General features: G+C 35.7%; 2 protein-coding genes and 1 pseudogene across 5 annotated transcripts; 1 reads left to right on the top strand and 2 right to left on the bottom strand.

Moving 5' to 3' along the window:
- Nucleotides 1-635: 635 nt before the first annotated feature.
- LOC104735055 (cyclin-D4-2-like) lies at nt 636-4,340 on the bottom strand. 2 transcript variants are annotated; one of them, XM_087462730.1, is made up of 7 exons: nt 4,191-4,340; nt 2,295-2,542; nt 2,045-2,131; nt 1,853-1,951; nt 1,566-1,770; nt 1,302-1,429; nt 636-917 (listed from the first exon to the last, which is right to left on the bottom strand). In XM_087462730.1, the coding sequence occupies exons 2-7, from the start codon at nt 2,442-2,444 to the stop codon at nt 759-761; spliced, it is 828 nt and encodes a 275-aa protein (XP_087318856.1). In that variant the 5' UTR covers nt 2,445-2,542; nt 4,191-4,340; the 3' UTR covers nt 636-758. The 2 variants fall into 2 exon arrangements, with proteins under 2 accessions (XP_087318856.1, XP_087318855.1); XM_087462729.1 differs by lacking the exon at nt 4,191-4,340 and having other exon boundaries at nt 2,295-2,835.
- Nucleotides 4,341-4,491: 151 nt separating this feature from the next.
- LOC104708054 (14-3-3-like protein G-BOX factor 14 lambda) lies at nt 4,492-6,775 on the bottom strand. 2 transcript variants are annotated; one of them, XM_010424538.3, is made up of 4 exons: nt 6,022-6,775; nt 5,667-5,789; nt 4,921-5,037; nt 4,492-4,673 (listed from the first exon to the last, which is right to left on the bottom strand). In XM_010424538.3, the coding sequence occupies exons 1-4, from the start codon at nt 6,505-6,507 to the stop codon at nt 4,653-4,655; spliced, it is 747 nt and encodes a 248-aa protein (XP_010422840.2). In that variant the 5' UTR covers nt 6,508-6,775; the 3' UTR covers nt 4,492-4,652. The 2 variants fall into 2 exon arrangements, with proteins under 2 accessions (XP_010422840.2, XP_010422841.2); XM_010424539.3 differs by having other exon boundaries at nt 4,492-4,667; nt 6,022-6,588.
- Nucleotides 6,776-7,171: 396 nt separating this feature from the next.
- LOC104708053 (uncharacterized) lies at nt 7,172-12,997 on the top strand (annotated as a pseudogene). The gene is made up of 22 exons (XR_015564322.1): nt 7,172-7,583; nt 7,922-7,984; nt 8,072-8,200; nt 8,307-8,401; nt 8,479-8,616; nt 8,694-8,812; nt 8,886-9,176; nt 9,263-9,350; nt 9,434-9,539; nt 9,626-9,730; nt 9,809-9,972; nt 10,068-10,188; nt 10,280-10,504; nt 10,583-10,755; nt 10,841-11,008; nt 11,114-11,219; nt 11,326-11,460; nt 11,649-11,805; nt 11,889-12,089; nt 12,175-12,369; nt 12,463-12,534; nt 12,633-12,997. The product of XR_015564322.1 is annotated as an uncharacterized LOC104708053 (transcript).
- Nucleotides 12,998-13,004: the final 7 nt, after the last annotated feature.

Here is a 13,004-nt window from a genome sequence, read left to right as displayed (position 1 = left end):
AATGTGATCATAATGTCAGGTTGATATTGGTCTAGGACTAAACCAACCTCTGATTCTTTTTATTTTTTTCAATAATACAATTACGAGGCTTAAGTTTAAACCAACTCATTAAACAGAGGGACTATGTACAATTTTTCTCTGTGGGATTTTAATCTAGTTGACTATTGTAGATTATTGTAGAACACCCAACTTTAAAAATGAAAAAAAAAGTTTTTAGGAGATTATTCACAGTTTGAACTTTGAACTTTGACTAGAAACCTATTGGTTATAAGGATTTTAAAACTTTTGTACAAATTGTCAAAATTTAAATCCGGATTATAATGACACCATCCATACGAATTAGAAAACTACAGGTGTCAATAATTTTAGCAAAATGGTCGTCGCCCAAACTACGAATAGGATCTAGTAAAAAAAACATAGAACTGGGCTTATGGGCTAAACTTTTAAGCCCATTAACTACAAACTTTTTATTAAAGGTCTTTGTTGGCCGTAAGAAAGTCAACTCTATCTCAACCGTGTCAGTTTTTTTCCCTGGCTCTAATATTTGGCGGGAACTAAATAATAAATAGTCTGACTATATAAAATACTAACATAACCGTTTTAAAATCCAACGAAAAAAAATACTACTTACAGTATTTTGCAATCTTTATATCTCTTATTAAATTAAAAAAAAAATCTGCAATTTTTCTCTGAATTTTTATTTTATCGATGAAAATTTTAATTAAGACATTTTTAAAAAGAGAAAAAAAGAGGAGATATTAAGAAAGAGAAGTGAGGGAGGAAGAAACAGAAGAAGTAGAAAGAGAAGGAGAATAGAGAGTCTTGAATGGTTGTAAGACTACATTATTGGGTGTTTGTGAACATGAAGTTGACCCATCTCCTCTCTCTATCATTTCGCCAATCTTCTTCACTCTCTCCTGCATAATACACACACACTAACTCACTCAGATACAAAAACAAAACTGAAACAAAGTTATCAAAACAGACAAAGCTTGATCCTTTTTTTGGTCCCTTTGAGGACCCAAGTAAGTCATCTAGTTTGATTGTAATCAGATTCTGTAGTGAGAAAAACAAAACAAAAATAACATTTTTACCAACATGTGAATGTGTCACGAGACTTCACAGCTGAAAAGCCTATAATTGAGTTGGTCTTTATTTTGTTTGGTCTAGTTTTGGGACATAAATAGACAACGTGCATTTATCTATGTTTCATGAATTTCCATATTCTTCACAATGTAGGTGTATGACACTGAGACACCAATTTTGTAAATGAAAGAGACTTTTTTGTGACTTTTACTTACCTTTTCAAGGTGTGAGAAGAAAGAAGTGAAGGAGAATTTGTCAAAGTGTAATGTGTTATGTTCTCCAGAAACAGAAAGAGCAACTGCAGCAGCAATCTCTGAAGCTCTATACTCCAAGAAGTCAATACCTGCCAACACACATCACATTATTTTCACAACCACCATCAATCATTTTCAACACAAAAGTCCACTAAACCCCATACTCCATAACCAAAACTGAGGTTTAGAAAACTAAATTCCAATGAAAAAGGATAAACCTTTCACCTTTGGTTGTGCTGGCTATCACTTGTAGTGATGTGGACAACAATCTGCTAGGTGGTTCTTGATCATAGTCATTGATCTTACTCAGGAAGTATCTAATGTAAGAGCAAGGCGTCACTGCTCTTAGCCTCCATCTCAATACGCTCAACACCAGAAGTTCCATTCTTTGGATTGAGATAGGCTCAAATACAAACATAGGATCTCCAACCTATCAATGCCATCATCATTACTAAAATGTTAACTTTGGTTTTTAAAACTACAAACTAGAGACAATGGGAGATTAACAGAACCTGCAGTTGTATTAACTCTGGAACAATGGTTTCCTCTATTTTGGCTGCCAATGACAAACAAGCCACAGCCAACAGCTGTACTGTCCAAGCTTTTCCACTCTACAGAAGAAACATAAAACCTTTTCAATCGATAACCAAAGGGCTATACAATCTTAAAAGCCAGGGATGATGATGAGTTTATATCTGACTTACAGGCAAGTCATGAACAGATAAGAAACGATCCAAGTAGTTAACTGCTAGACATATACACAATGGTCCAAATTTAAGCTCCTCACAAGCCTGTAAATAATAATCAAAAGACATAATCTTTTAGATCAAAAGATAAGGCAAAAGTCAAGTCTTTTTCAGATCAAAGTCATATCACATTATTTTTATTGACTTGGTAAGAATTGAGTCAATCAGCCAACCACCAGAAGAAGAGGAAGAAGAATAATTTTCTGACCTTCCAAATCCAATTAAGGGCTTGATTTCTGACAGTCAAATCCAGATCACCAGTTCTGAGTCTGTTGAGGTAATCATCTCTCGGAGAGTGTTGTCTCTCTTTCTGAATCATTTCTAGAATGATCTCTTCGCTCTCCGGAGGGAAACCCATCTGAAAAATCGAACTTGTGTCGACAAAATTGCTCTTCTTCTCATCATCAAAATTGATGGTCTCTGAAGATAGGAGGAGGAGATTTGGTTCTACAAATTCTGCCATTAACAATAGCGTCAAAATTGTTGCTTTTTCGATCTATACAAAATTTTACTGTTACAGGATTTGGAGGAACAAACCCAAAAAAAAAAAAAAAGGAATCGTTTTTATAGTATAGAGATATTGAACTGAAGAAAAAGATTTTGGTCTCTGTTTTTTATGGAATTTTTTTGTTTTCTTTTGTTTTTGCTGTTGTAGAATTTGCTTTGGGGTCAAAATAAATAAAGAAAGAAAGAAGAGCTTTTAATATTTGAGGAAGAGATGAAAAATGTGATTTTTTTTGTTTTGTTTTGGTAAGAGAGGAAATGTGAACAAAAGATGAAAATATGAGAAAATTCAAATCATACAGTATATCATCAAGGAAATAAATATTTTGTTCATAAGTAAAAAACTAATAAGGAAATTTTTTATGTGATTTGGGTCAATGGTTGATCTTTATTTCTTATAATTTGAATTTTTTGAGATTATTTTGTAATAACAACTAAGATATTCATTCTTGTATAGTCAGAAAAATACGACGAACCATATGCATTTTGTAAATTAAGATTTTTTAAATGAGTCTTGGATTACTTGTTGATAAATTTTATGTTTTTTGTTTTATGTAATGATTATTGCCAATTAAACTCTTTATTTCTTATAATTTGAGTTTTTGAGATTATTTTTGTTTAACAACTAAGATATTCGTTTTTTATAGTCAGAAAATACGACAAACCATATGCGTTTTATAAATTAAATTTTTCTAAATCAGCTTGGATTACTCGTCGATAAATTTTATGTTTTTTGTTTTATGTAATGATTACCGCCGGTTAAACCAATGACATTTGATGTAACTGTTTTTGCAAAGCTAAAGCCTAAAGCTATATAAACAACAAATATTGTTGGTGGACTTTGCAATTCAAAATATAATATGTAATTTGATTTTGGTAAATAACTAAATTATATTAAATTATTTCATATTTATAATACCAAAATATGATGAAAATAATGAACAAAAAGTACTAATTTACTTAGTAAGTTGCATTTTAAATTTTTTAGTAGGCTTATAAACAAGTACTCACAATCATATTTATACAATCATCAGAATCGTACCAAGTTCCAACCTTGGAGCTTGAGGCCACAATTTTTTTTTTTAATGCATATAAGGACTAAGGTTTATGTCATATCACATATGTAATCACTATAGATAGCATTAGACTCTTATCTCAAGTCTTTTCGGCTTTTCAATAGAAAATGCCATTTGCTGAACACTATTACATAATAGATTGAAAAGAACTGAAAAGGAATACTCGAAGAAAAGAACTGAAAACCAAAAATTGAAGATAAGAAATCCGTAGTTTCCTACAAAATAATACCACTACTTTATAAAAGCCATATACTAAATTCAAGATTTTGCATCTTTAAAATCATAGAAAAACTTTTTAAACATGACAAACTTTATATAATTTTGTAATGAACGTGGACTGGGATCACGTGTGAGCGAGCAACTTTGGTTTTAACAGTATCTTTCTCTGAAAAGATTGGTTGGAGAAAAGAAAAGTTGAAGCGCAATATATGAGAAAACTATTCTCTGTCTCAGAATTCGACCAAAGACTCTGTTATTTTATACTTAGTTTCATGCATGCAATGCAGACAAAGTGGTCCACGTACACTTTTGATGTTTTGCATCTCTTTGTGTAACGAGATTCGACTTCTTTTATGCGTGTGTGCATGTCTATGGTCGCACTCTTCCACAATTTATGTTGCACAAATTTCCTTGCTTTGACTGGATTTTTTTATCTACGCAAAAAGATTGACGTTTTTTTTAATTCACACCAACAACAGAAAAAAACTAAGATCAATAACTTAACCAGAGGAGAGAGTAGAGCTGTAGGAGGATCAATAACTTAACCAGAGTCATCTAAGGAGAAAGTGGTTTAAAGGCTTGAGCAGAGTCAGGAGACAATAAATATTAAGAGAAAAGAGGTTTAGTAGAGAAGATAAATCATCAAGCTGTGCACAATCATAATCATCATAAACACTTAAATAATTTTTCACATTGAGCAAAGGTTATGGGGATTTTGAGATCGATTTGGTGGTGGTGGAAACACTCTCCCCCCTTCCTCTAAATCCTCACGCCTCGTCCATCTGCTCCTAAACACAGAGAGTAGAAATAACTCAGCACACAATGTTTTGCGGTTATTTCAGTTATCATGTTGTTCGATGTCTCTATATGATGCATCTGATTACGGATATCAAGCCTGATTCGGATTTTTGATGAAAACTCTAATCACACTAAGATATAGTTTCTCAAAGTGAAGGACAAATAAAAGGGTATGTAGTAAAAACTCAAATTTTTTGAAAAAACATCGAGGTACACAGCATAAAGAGATGTGAGTACCTGCATATCGGAGGTCCAAAGGGTTAGGTTGTCCCTCAACAACTGCATTATGAGAGTGCTGTCTTTGTAGGATTCCTCTCCCAGTGTGTCGAGCTCAGCAATGGCTTCTTCGAAAGCCTACAATCGTGAATCCAGCATAAAAATTTAGAATTCCTCCACAATAATAAAAACTGCATTACTAAATCTCCTATACACAATAATAAACGGGAAGTTCTAGAAGCAACAGAATGTAACATCATTATAAGAGTATCTGATTCTTAAAAAGAAGAGGAATTTTGAAAAAGAAAGCTGATGTAAAACGAAGCACAATGGATCAAAGATCAGTTCTTTACCGAATAAAACAACTTAAAGAAAAACAAGGGTACAACAGACATAGTCAACCAATGGTCAGTCAATCCTGTTATTCAAAACATAAGCAACCTCATTCAAGGTGCCAAAGATTGGTTCTTCATCCAACAATACATCTTATTCTTAAAGAAAGAAAGAGGTAAGAAACATCAAGTAGTGGACTGAGACTAGTCAACCAGTGGTCAATTCGCTTAGTCAAAACATCAAGTAAGAAACATGAGAAAACTCAGGTCAATTGACTTGTATTTGTTAACATAAGAAGAGCAAACATCAAGCTAGAAAACAGGAGACAACTGTCTAGAGACAAACTCAAGTCAACGACTTATATACCATAGAGCAAAAAAAGGTACTCTAACTCGAGACTTAAGAAGTGAAACAAAGGAAACAAGAAGAGTAACCTGTTTAGCCATGTTACAAGCTTTGTCTGAAGAATTGAGAATCTCATAGTAGAACACTGAGAAATTCAAGGCCAGACCAAGCCTTATCGGATGAGTAGGCGCCATATCCGCAGCTGCGATATCCTTCAAAAGCATCACATCGCATCAATCTCCATCACAGTTTCAAAATCCAATAAATAAGTTAACATAGCAGTCTACTTTCTCAAAGATTAAAAAATAAGCATAGAAAGCTCAATTCCAGGCTATTTTTCTAGATCAGGAACTAATTACTAGATTTGGAATATATTACCATTACAAGAAAATCTTGAAAACAAACCTAAAAAATCAGATCAAATTCCAAATAAACAAACCAAACCTGAGCAGCTTTGTACGCGAGCATGGTATCTTCAGCAGCCGTTTTCCTCTCATCACCAGATTTGAACTCAGCCATGTAACGATGATAATCACCTTTCATCTTCAAGTAAAAAACCTTAGACTCACTCGCTCCAGCTGATGGGATCAGATGCGAGTCAAGGAGCTTAAGGATCCCAGAGCAGACGGACGAAAGCTCCGTCTCCACTTTAGATCTGTAGTCCTTGACGAGCGAGACGTGATCCTCGTTCTTCCTGCTCTCTTCCTTCTGCTCAATCGAGGACACGATCCTCCATGCGGCGCGTAGAGATCCGATCACGTTTTTGTAAGCGACCGAGAGGAGATTCCTCTCTTCGACGGTGAGCTCCTCGGCTGGAGTAGCGCCTGTGACTAGCTGTTCCATGAACTGAACCATCTCTTCGTAACGCTCCGCCTGCTCGGCGAGCTTCGCCATGTACACGTACTGGTCTCTGCCTAATGTCGCCGCCATTAGAGAGAGAAAGAGAGAGAGATTTTTTTTTTTTTTTTTTGGGGAAATTTGAAGAAATTGGGAAAAAGAAAAGAGAGAAGAAGAATAAAGGGAAAGAGTCAGGTGGGCTATTTAACCCACGCGCGCGTGCGTGTCAGTTTTGATTATACGGCGTCGTTGGGCGCTGTAGGGTTTTGTAGAGTCAAGCGAGTGGAGTAATCTGGGGCGTGGGAATGTGGGGAGGGTTTTGAGTTTGTGATAAGAGCGAGTGAATGGACTATAATAATTTTTTAGTGTGAGTCAGCTTCTTGTCGCTTATAAAGTCAGAACTCAGGCTGGATTGCTGGGCCTTTATTACGCATGATATGGGCCTTTTGAAGTCCATTACGTTACTAGTTTTAAAAAAAAAATTATCAAGGCCAGGGGGTTAAAAAGTTTATAATGCGAAAACTTTTTCTTAAAGAGAAATAAACGAAGTAACGAACAATTATAATTTTTTTTTTTTTATACTAATTAATATAGACATTAACATATTAATTACGCAATCATGTTTTTGATAGATATCTAAGAAAAAAAAAGTAAGAAAAGACAAATGTGTGAGTGATGATGGGCATTGGCTTTTATTGAAAAGTCCATGTGGTCAACGTGAGTCCTTTACAAATCCGAAACCTCGAAACATTTACAAAAAAGAAGAGGGGTTTGTTTTTTGTTTTGTTTGCATCGACGGTTGGGGGGAAACAAGCTCCGTCTAGGCCGGTATGGAAAGAGCTCGTCTTCTTTCGCCACGACAACAGTTTCACGCTAAAGCATTTAGTCTTTTTTTCCCTGTAACAAAATAAAAATCTCAACTTTTTTGCCTTTTTTTTTTTTTGGGCTTTAGTGAGAGAGAGAAGACGATCTTCATTGTTTTTTTTTCCCTCTCTTTACTACTCCATCCTTTTTTTTTTTTTTGGTTATGATAAAATTGATTGTCAAAGACCGATTCTTTTATTTCTTCTCCGTAATCGCAAGATTGACTTAGTTTGACAAAATCAAAAGATCATTTTGTTAACACTTGCGTCTCTCGTGGTCTTCCAAAAACCTTGTTTCTTCGCAGTGTAAGCTAAAAAGGACTTTGCTTTTCGTTTTAATATATAGCTGGTTTTTCAATTTTTTCTGCTTCTAATTTTGGCTTTCCTATGTCAATTACTGTGAAAGTTCATCATTTGGATTCTGTGGAAGATTGTTTTTTTTTTTTTTTTTAACTTCTCCAGAATTTTACCTTTGCTGCATTTGTTTCATGTATCTCTGCCATGATTGATTTGAGGCATTGTGTAAGATAGAATCGATTCATGGGTTTTTTTTGTTTTCCCATGCACTTTGATTGATGAATATATTTTTAAAATGCAATGATCTGCCTTTATTTAATCTTTTCAAATTGTTTAATTAACTTCAGATCAAAGCTTGAAGCTGCATAATAATGTTCAGGGAAAGTTTTCAAAAGAAAGGTTTACGAGAGGTATGTGAACCATTTTTTGCTAGCTTCGCTCTTTAAAAAAACTCGCACTAGTAGTGTTTTGATGAGCTATATATAATGTTGACCCAGGAGGATGGTGCTTCGAGAGGAGCAAATACTAAGCGTGTTGTTCCTTCTGATTCGTTTGATGATGAGACATACTCACCTCATTCTGCAGATGGTTTGTCTGACTCATCATCGAGCGCTGAAGCTTCACATGTACTCTCTCTTCTGCCTCTCACAAGAAATTGTGATTCTTTACTGGTTATCTCCAATTTTACAATGACTCTGTCAAGCTGTTCCTACCTGATTAATTCGTTTGCAGGATGCAAAAAAGGAATGTGAAATTCCTCTGGTTGGAACTTTAGGAACGATAAAGAAGGAGACCTTTCCTTCCCGTTTTCCCACTTCCCATGCAAGGTGAGTGAGTTTTACAATATTCCTATCATGGTTTCTAATTCAATAATATTTCTCATTACCTTTTTCATTGAATGCAGTGAACAAGGTCCATGGTCTGCAATGATTTCCTATGAAGCTTGTGTAAGGCTATGCCTTCATTCATGGGAAACAGACAATGTCAGCGAGGCTTCATACTTCCTTAACAATGATTGCGCATTAATGCGACATGCATTTGGGTGAGACATCTTTTGGTGTATTTGTCTTGTTCTAAATCTTTATAGCAGTTGTTTAATGTTGAGAATCAAATATTTAGTTTGCAGAATTTCTTCCTTCACTCTGAAGAAGAACTACTGGGAAATAGACCTTCTAGCTTGGTTACTGAGACAACTGCTCCCAAATTTAAGAGAAGTGTTGGAAAAATTAAACTTCAGGGTATATATATCTGTTTATCTGTTTTCCATCCCATCTCATTTGCTCATATGATCTGAAGTGTGTAGTTCTACAGTTGGTAGGATCAAAATGGAATCAGATGGACAACCTTGTTGCAATATTTCATCACTAAAGCATGAAACTGTTCACCAGCACTTCGCGGAGCTGAATTCTACTTTGTCTTCTGGATGGAAAGCAGTGAAGAGAGTTCATGTCGCTCCTCGAGTTCCATTGAATGGTTCCCTTTCACGGAAAAGTTTGGAGTATATGCGCGCCTGTGCTCGCTACCTCAAACATGTCTCAAAAGTCCTTCAAAAAGAATTTGTTACATCTCACACCGGACCACGTTCTCTCAAAGCATTACAAGGTATATTTGGTTGCATTTTTACTGGTGTCATTACTGTTTTGTCTTCCTTTCTGAATGACATATCTATGAAATTCTTTTGTTGTCAGAACATTTTACGTGTTCATTAAGGCTGAAGAGCTCTGCCGAGGAGGATCAAGTTAAAACGCAACCTGGATCTGGAGAAACATTTGTCTTGTACGTTTCCTTGTACATTCATGATTTGCCTTTAGATTCCTTTTTCTTATAAAGCTGGATTTATAATACGGTTTCCCTTGTAGCTTACCAGATAGTATCGGTGATGATTTGATTGTTGAAGTTCGGGATTCCAACGGGAAGTTTTGTGGTCGTGTCTTAGCTTAACTAGCAGCTATAGTTGAGGAACCGGTGAGATATTTGTTAAGACTTAATTATGTTGTGTCCAGAAGATGATTTGGCTTAAAATATAAAGTTTAATTTGGCTGTTGTAGCAGAACGATCTTAAATGGTGGGCAATATATCATGAACCAGAACATGACCATATTGGGAGAATCCAACTTCATATAAACTACTCAAGCAGCTTGGATGAGAAAACTAAGGTACACGGTCTTTTTCCACATGAGAGCTTCTTTCAACCGTCTCTAATTGTATACTGACATACTTCCATTCATATTTAGTGTGGGTTGGTTGCAGAAACTTCAGCATATGACTTGGTCTTGGAAGTGGCTATGAAAGTTGAGCAATTTCATCGCCAAAATCTGTTGATCAAAGGGCCATGGTACTGGTTGCTAACTCAATTTGCAGCCTATTACGGTATTTCAGATGCATATACAAAATTAAGGTATGTAATTTACAGATTTTAAATTTGGTAACAAATTTTTTTTTCATGAACTTAAGTGATGTTATGCAATATTTCTCTTTGTTTTTGATTTGCAGATACCTTTCATATGTCATGGATGTCGCCTCGCCTACTAAGGACTGTCTTGATCTCATATATGATTTTCTGTCGCCTGTTTTAATGAAAGGCAATCACAAGGCTGTACTGAGTCATCAAGAGGTGTTTATGTTTGATCTGTGTTGTTCTTAATCAGTTCGGATCACGTTTTGCGATTCAAGTAGCTCATTTTTCCTTTTGCTGCATTGGACAGGATCGCTTGCTTAGGGAAATTAATGAACAAGTTCAGCAGATTCTTGCGTTGACATTCGAGAATTACAAATCTCTTGATGAATCTTCTTTTTCTGGAATCAAAGATGTTTTTGAGCCTCCTACAGGCATTCCAGCACCTGATATTGCGCCAGCTATCAAGCTTTATGGTCTTCTTAACGACATGTTGATCCCCGAGGCACAGCTAAGACTGTCCAGATACTTTCAGGTAAAATCAGACAGACACACACGGAACCTCTCTATCTTTCTCACTTGCCTCATGATTTATTTCGTTGCCTTCTTTCAGGCTGCTTCAAAGAAGAGGTCAAGAAGATACTTACTGGAAACAAACAATATACTTCTTAATCATACTGAGGATGCACAAGGCACTTCTCATCAGAGGATGAAGTCTTTAATTTTGAGCCTTAAGAACGAAATCTTAACTGATATAGCCATCCATAACTACAATGTACTCCCAAGGTTTGTCTAAGTTTCATATATACAGCATTAATATTACTAAATTAGTGTATCTCTCTTTTGATTCTCTCTGTAATCTCCAAAGCAGCTTTATAGACCTTCCAAAGATTTCGGCTGCAATATATAGTGTGGACCTATTCAAAAGACTGAAGGAATACCTTATCGCATGTCCCCCTCCTTCTCCATCGCCTCCTGTTGTCGACCTTATCATTACAACAGCTGACTTTGAAGCCGACCGCTCTGGCTGGAATATAGAGTAATATTTGCTCTTACAGTTACTTTTATCTGAGTACTTACGACTTTAAAATTTATCGTTTTAGACTTTTCTATTACTATAGCACTTTCATCTTCATGTTGGTAGTCCGATCAAAGGTGGTGTTACTGCCAAAGAGCTTTTCCATTCATATATTACTACTTGGATCGGAGAGAGAAAATGTTATCTATATGAATTCTGCAAGTCAGAAACGGTACTTAATTATCTTGCAACAACTTTTCTATAGTGCTGCTGAGACAAGAATGCATGTTAATGCCTTGACATCTGCAATTGGATACATTTTGATTTTTTTTTTTCAGGCAAAAGCATGTAGTGAGATTCAAGGCTTGACCTCTCCCTTTGTCGATGAGATGTATGAGTTACTCAACTCGACACTTGATGAGTATGATATCATCATCAGGCGTTGGCCAGAATATGGGGTCTCGTTGGAGAAAGTAAGTTGAACAATACAAAACTTGCAAAAAAGTTTTTGATTCTTTCATGGTCTCTTTACTAAACAATCACACGAATATAACCGCGTTGTGTATGATGAGTTTCTCCTTCTTCCATGTCTCAGAAGTCAGTAAATCTGTTAATCAAATACGACCAACTTATAAATGTTATCGTGTTTTCGTATGGAAAGGTTATAACGGATGTGGAGAGGGCTATTATTGAAGCGTTGGAGAAGCAGTTTTCCCGAAGTTTTGTCTCCGTTAAAGGAAAGCAAGGTATCTGCCCTGAAGTACGTCCAGAGATTGACACAAAAGGGCCAACTTAACCTCTACTCTGTTCCAAAAGAGGTATGTCTATACTTTTGTTTTAACTTAAAAGCTTTCATTTAGTTAGAACTAGTGTAAGAAAACTTTAATTAAACATATTGCAGCTTGGAGTTCTTCTAAATTCAGTGAAAAGAGTGCTTGACACATTACGGTCAAGTATGGAGAATCGATTCAAAGTATGGAACTCTTATCTCCCTGATAAAGAAAAGAGAGTTTTGGGAGAGCGGCTGAGCGAAGTGACAATACAGTTAAGAACCAGATTCAGAAGTTACATGCAAGCGCTCGTGGAGAAGCTTGCAGAGAATGTCGGTTACTCCTTTTTCTTTCTGAACTTGTTTCTGAGAATCTCTGTATTGTGCTTTCCTTGAGAAAATCTAACTTATGTAGCAGACGAGGATACAAAGCCACATGAGAATGAAGAACATCATCCAAGACTTGCAGGAAATAACAGCAGAACCAGACATTAGAAACAGAATGCAGTGTTTGAAAGATTTACTGGACAAGACAATTGATCACCTGCATTGTGTTTTGTCACTCGATCTGTTTGTCTTAATATGCAGAGGAATGTGGGACAGAATGGGACAGGTTAGTAAGGCAGACCGCATCACAAACCGTTGGTTTCTTGCACCATCATCATTAGTTTTCATTATTCTTATTCTGTTTTTTTTCTTTACAAAGGACGTGCTTCGGGTTTTGGAAGACAGGAACGACAATGTGACTTGGCACAAAGGCCTGAGAATCGCAGTTTCTGTAACTATCTCAACTCTTTCTTTATCACTGGGAAAAAAAACAGAAGAAAGATGTCTCTTGTTCTTATCTTGTTATTGTTATATGGTGTGATTTTGCAGATTTTAGATGAGATATTTGTGGCTCAAATGCAAAGCTTACTTGGAGATTCGTTAGAGGAAGAGAATTTGGAAGCACCGAGATCAATGATGGAGCTTCGGGCTATGCTTTTGTAAAGATTCAGCTAACTAGTAATTAGAAAGACAAACAGAGAAAAAAAAGAAAAAATAATAGGAAAAAGTTATAACAGTTAAGCATGGTGTAGTTAGATTAGCGAGGACTTGTTATGCATATGTTCATAGTTTTTTTTGGTTATATGCTTAATAGAATGATTACATATGCATAACACAAACTCAGGGATCATCGTATCGTGATCAGGTTTCATATTGAAATGAATCAAAATTGATAAGGAGTTGCTGAATAAAAAGGGCGGG

This window comes from Camelina sativa, chromosome 8 (assembly GCF_030686135.1).
Source record: "Camelina sativa cultivar CO46 ecotype springtype chromosome 8, ASM3068613v1".
NCBI lineage: Eukaryota > Viridiplantae > Streptophyta > Magnoliopsida > Brassicales > Brassicaceae > Camelina > Camelina sativa.
Note: the sequence above shows the minus strand (reverse complement) of the source record. Positions and strands in the feature narration are given on the sequence as shown.

Excerpts from the sequence above, each read along its gene's own strand:
- LOC104735055 (XM_087462729.1), bottom strand. The coding sequence starts at position 2,549 with ATGGCAGAATTTGTAGAACCAAATCTCCTCCTCCTATCTTCAGAGACC. Across the intron at positions 1,430-1,565 it reads GATAGCCAGCACAACCAAAG|GTATTGACTTCTTGGAGTAT; the intron begins GTGAAAGGTTTA and ends GTGTGTTGGCAG. Across the intron at positions 918-1,301 it reads TCTTCTCACACCTTGAAAAG|GAGAGAGTGAAGAAGATTGG; the intron begins GTAAGTAAAAGT and ends TGTATTATGCAG.
- LOC104708054 (XM_010424538.3), bottom strand. The coding sequence starts at position 6,507 with ATGGCGGCGACATTAGGCAGAGACCAGTACGTGTACATGGCGAAGCTC. Across the intron at positions 5,790-6,021 it reads TCGCGTACAAAGCTGCTCAG|GATATCGCAGCTGCGGATAT; the intron begins GTTTGGTTTGTT and ends ATGCTTTTGAAG. Across the intron at positions 5,038-5,666 it reads CTTGTAACATGGCTAAACAG|GCTTTCGAAGAAGCCATTGC; the intron begins GTTACTCTTCTT and ends TCACGATTGTAG.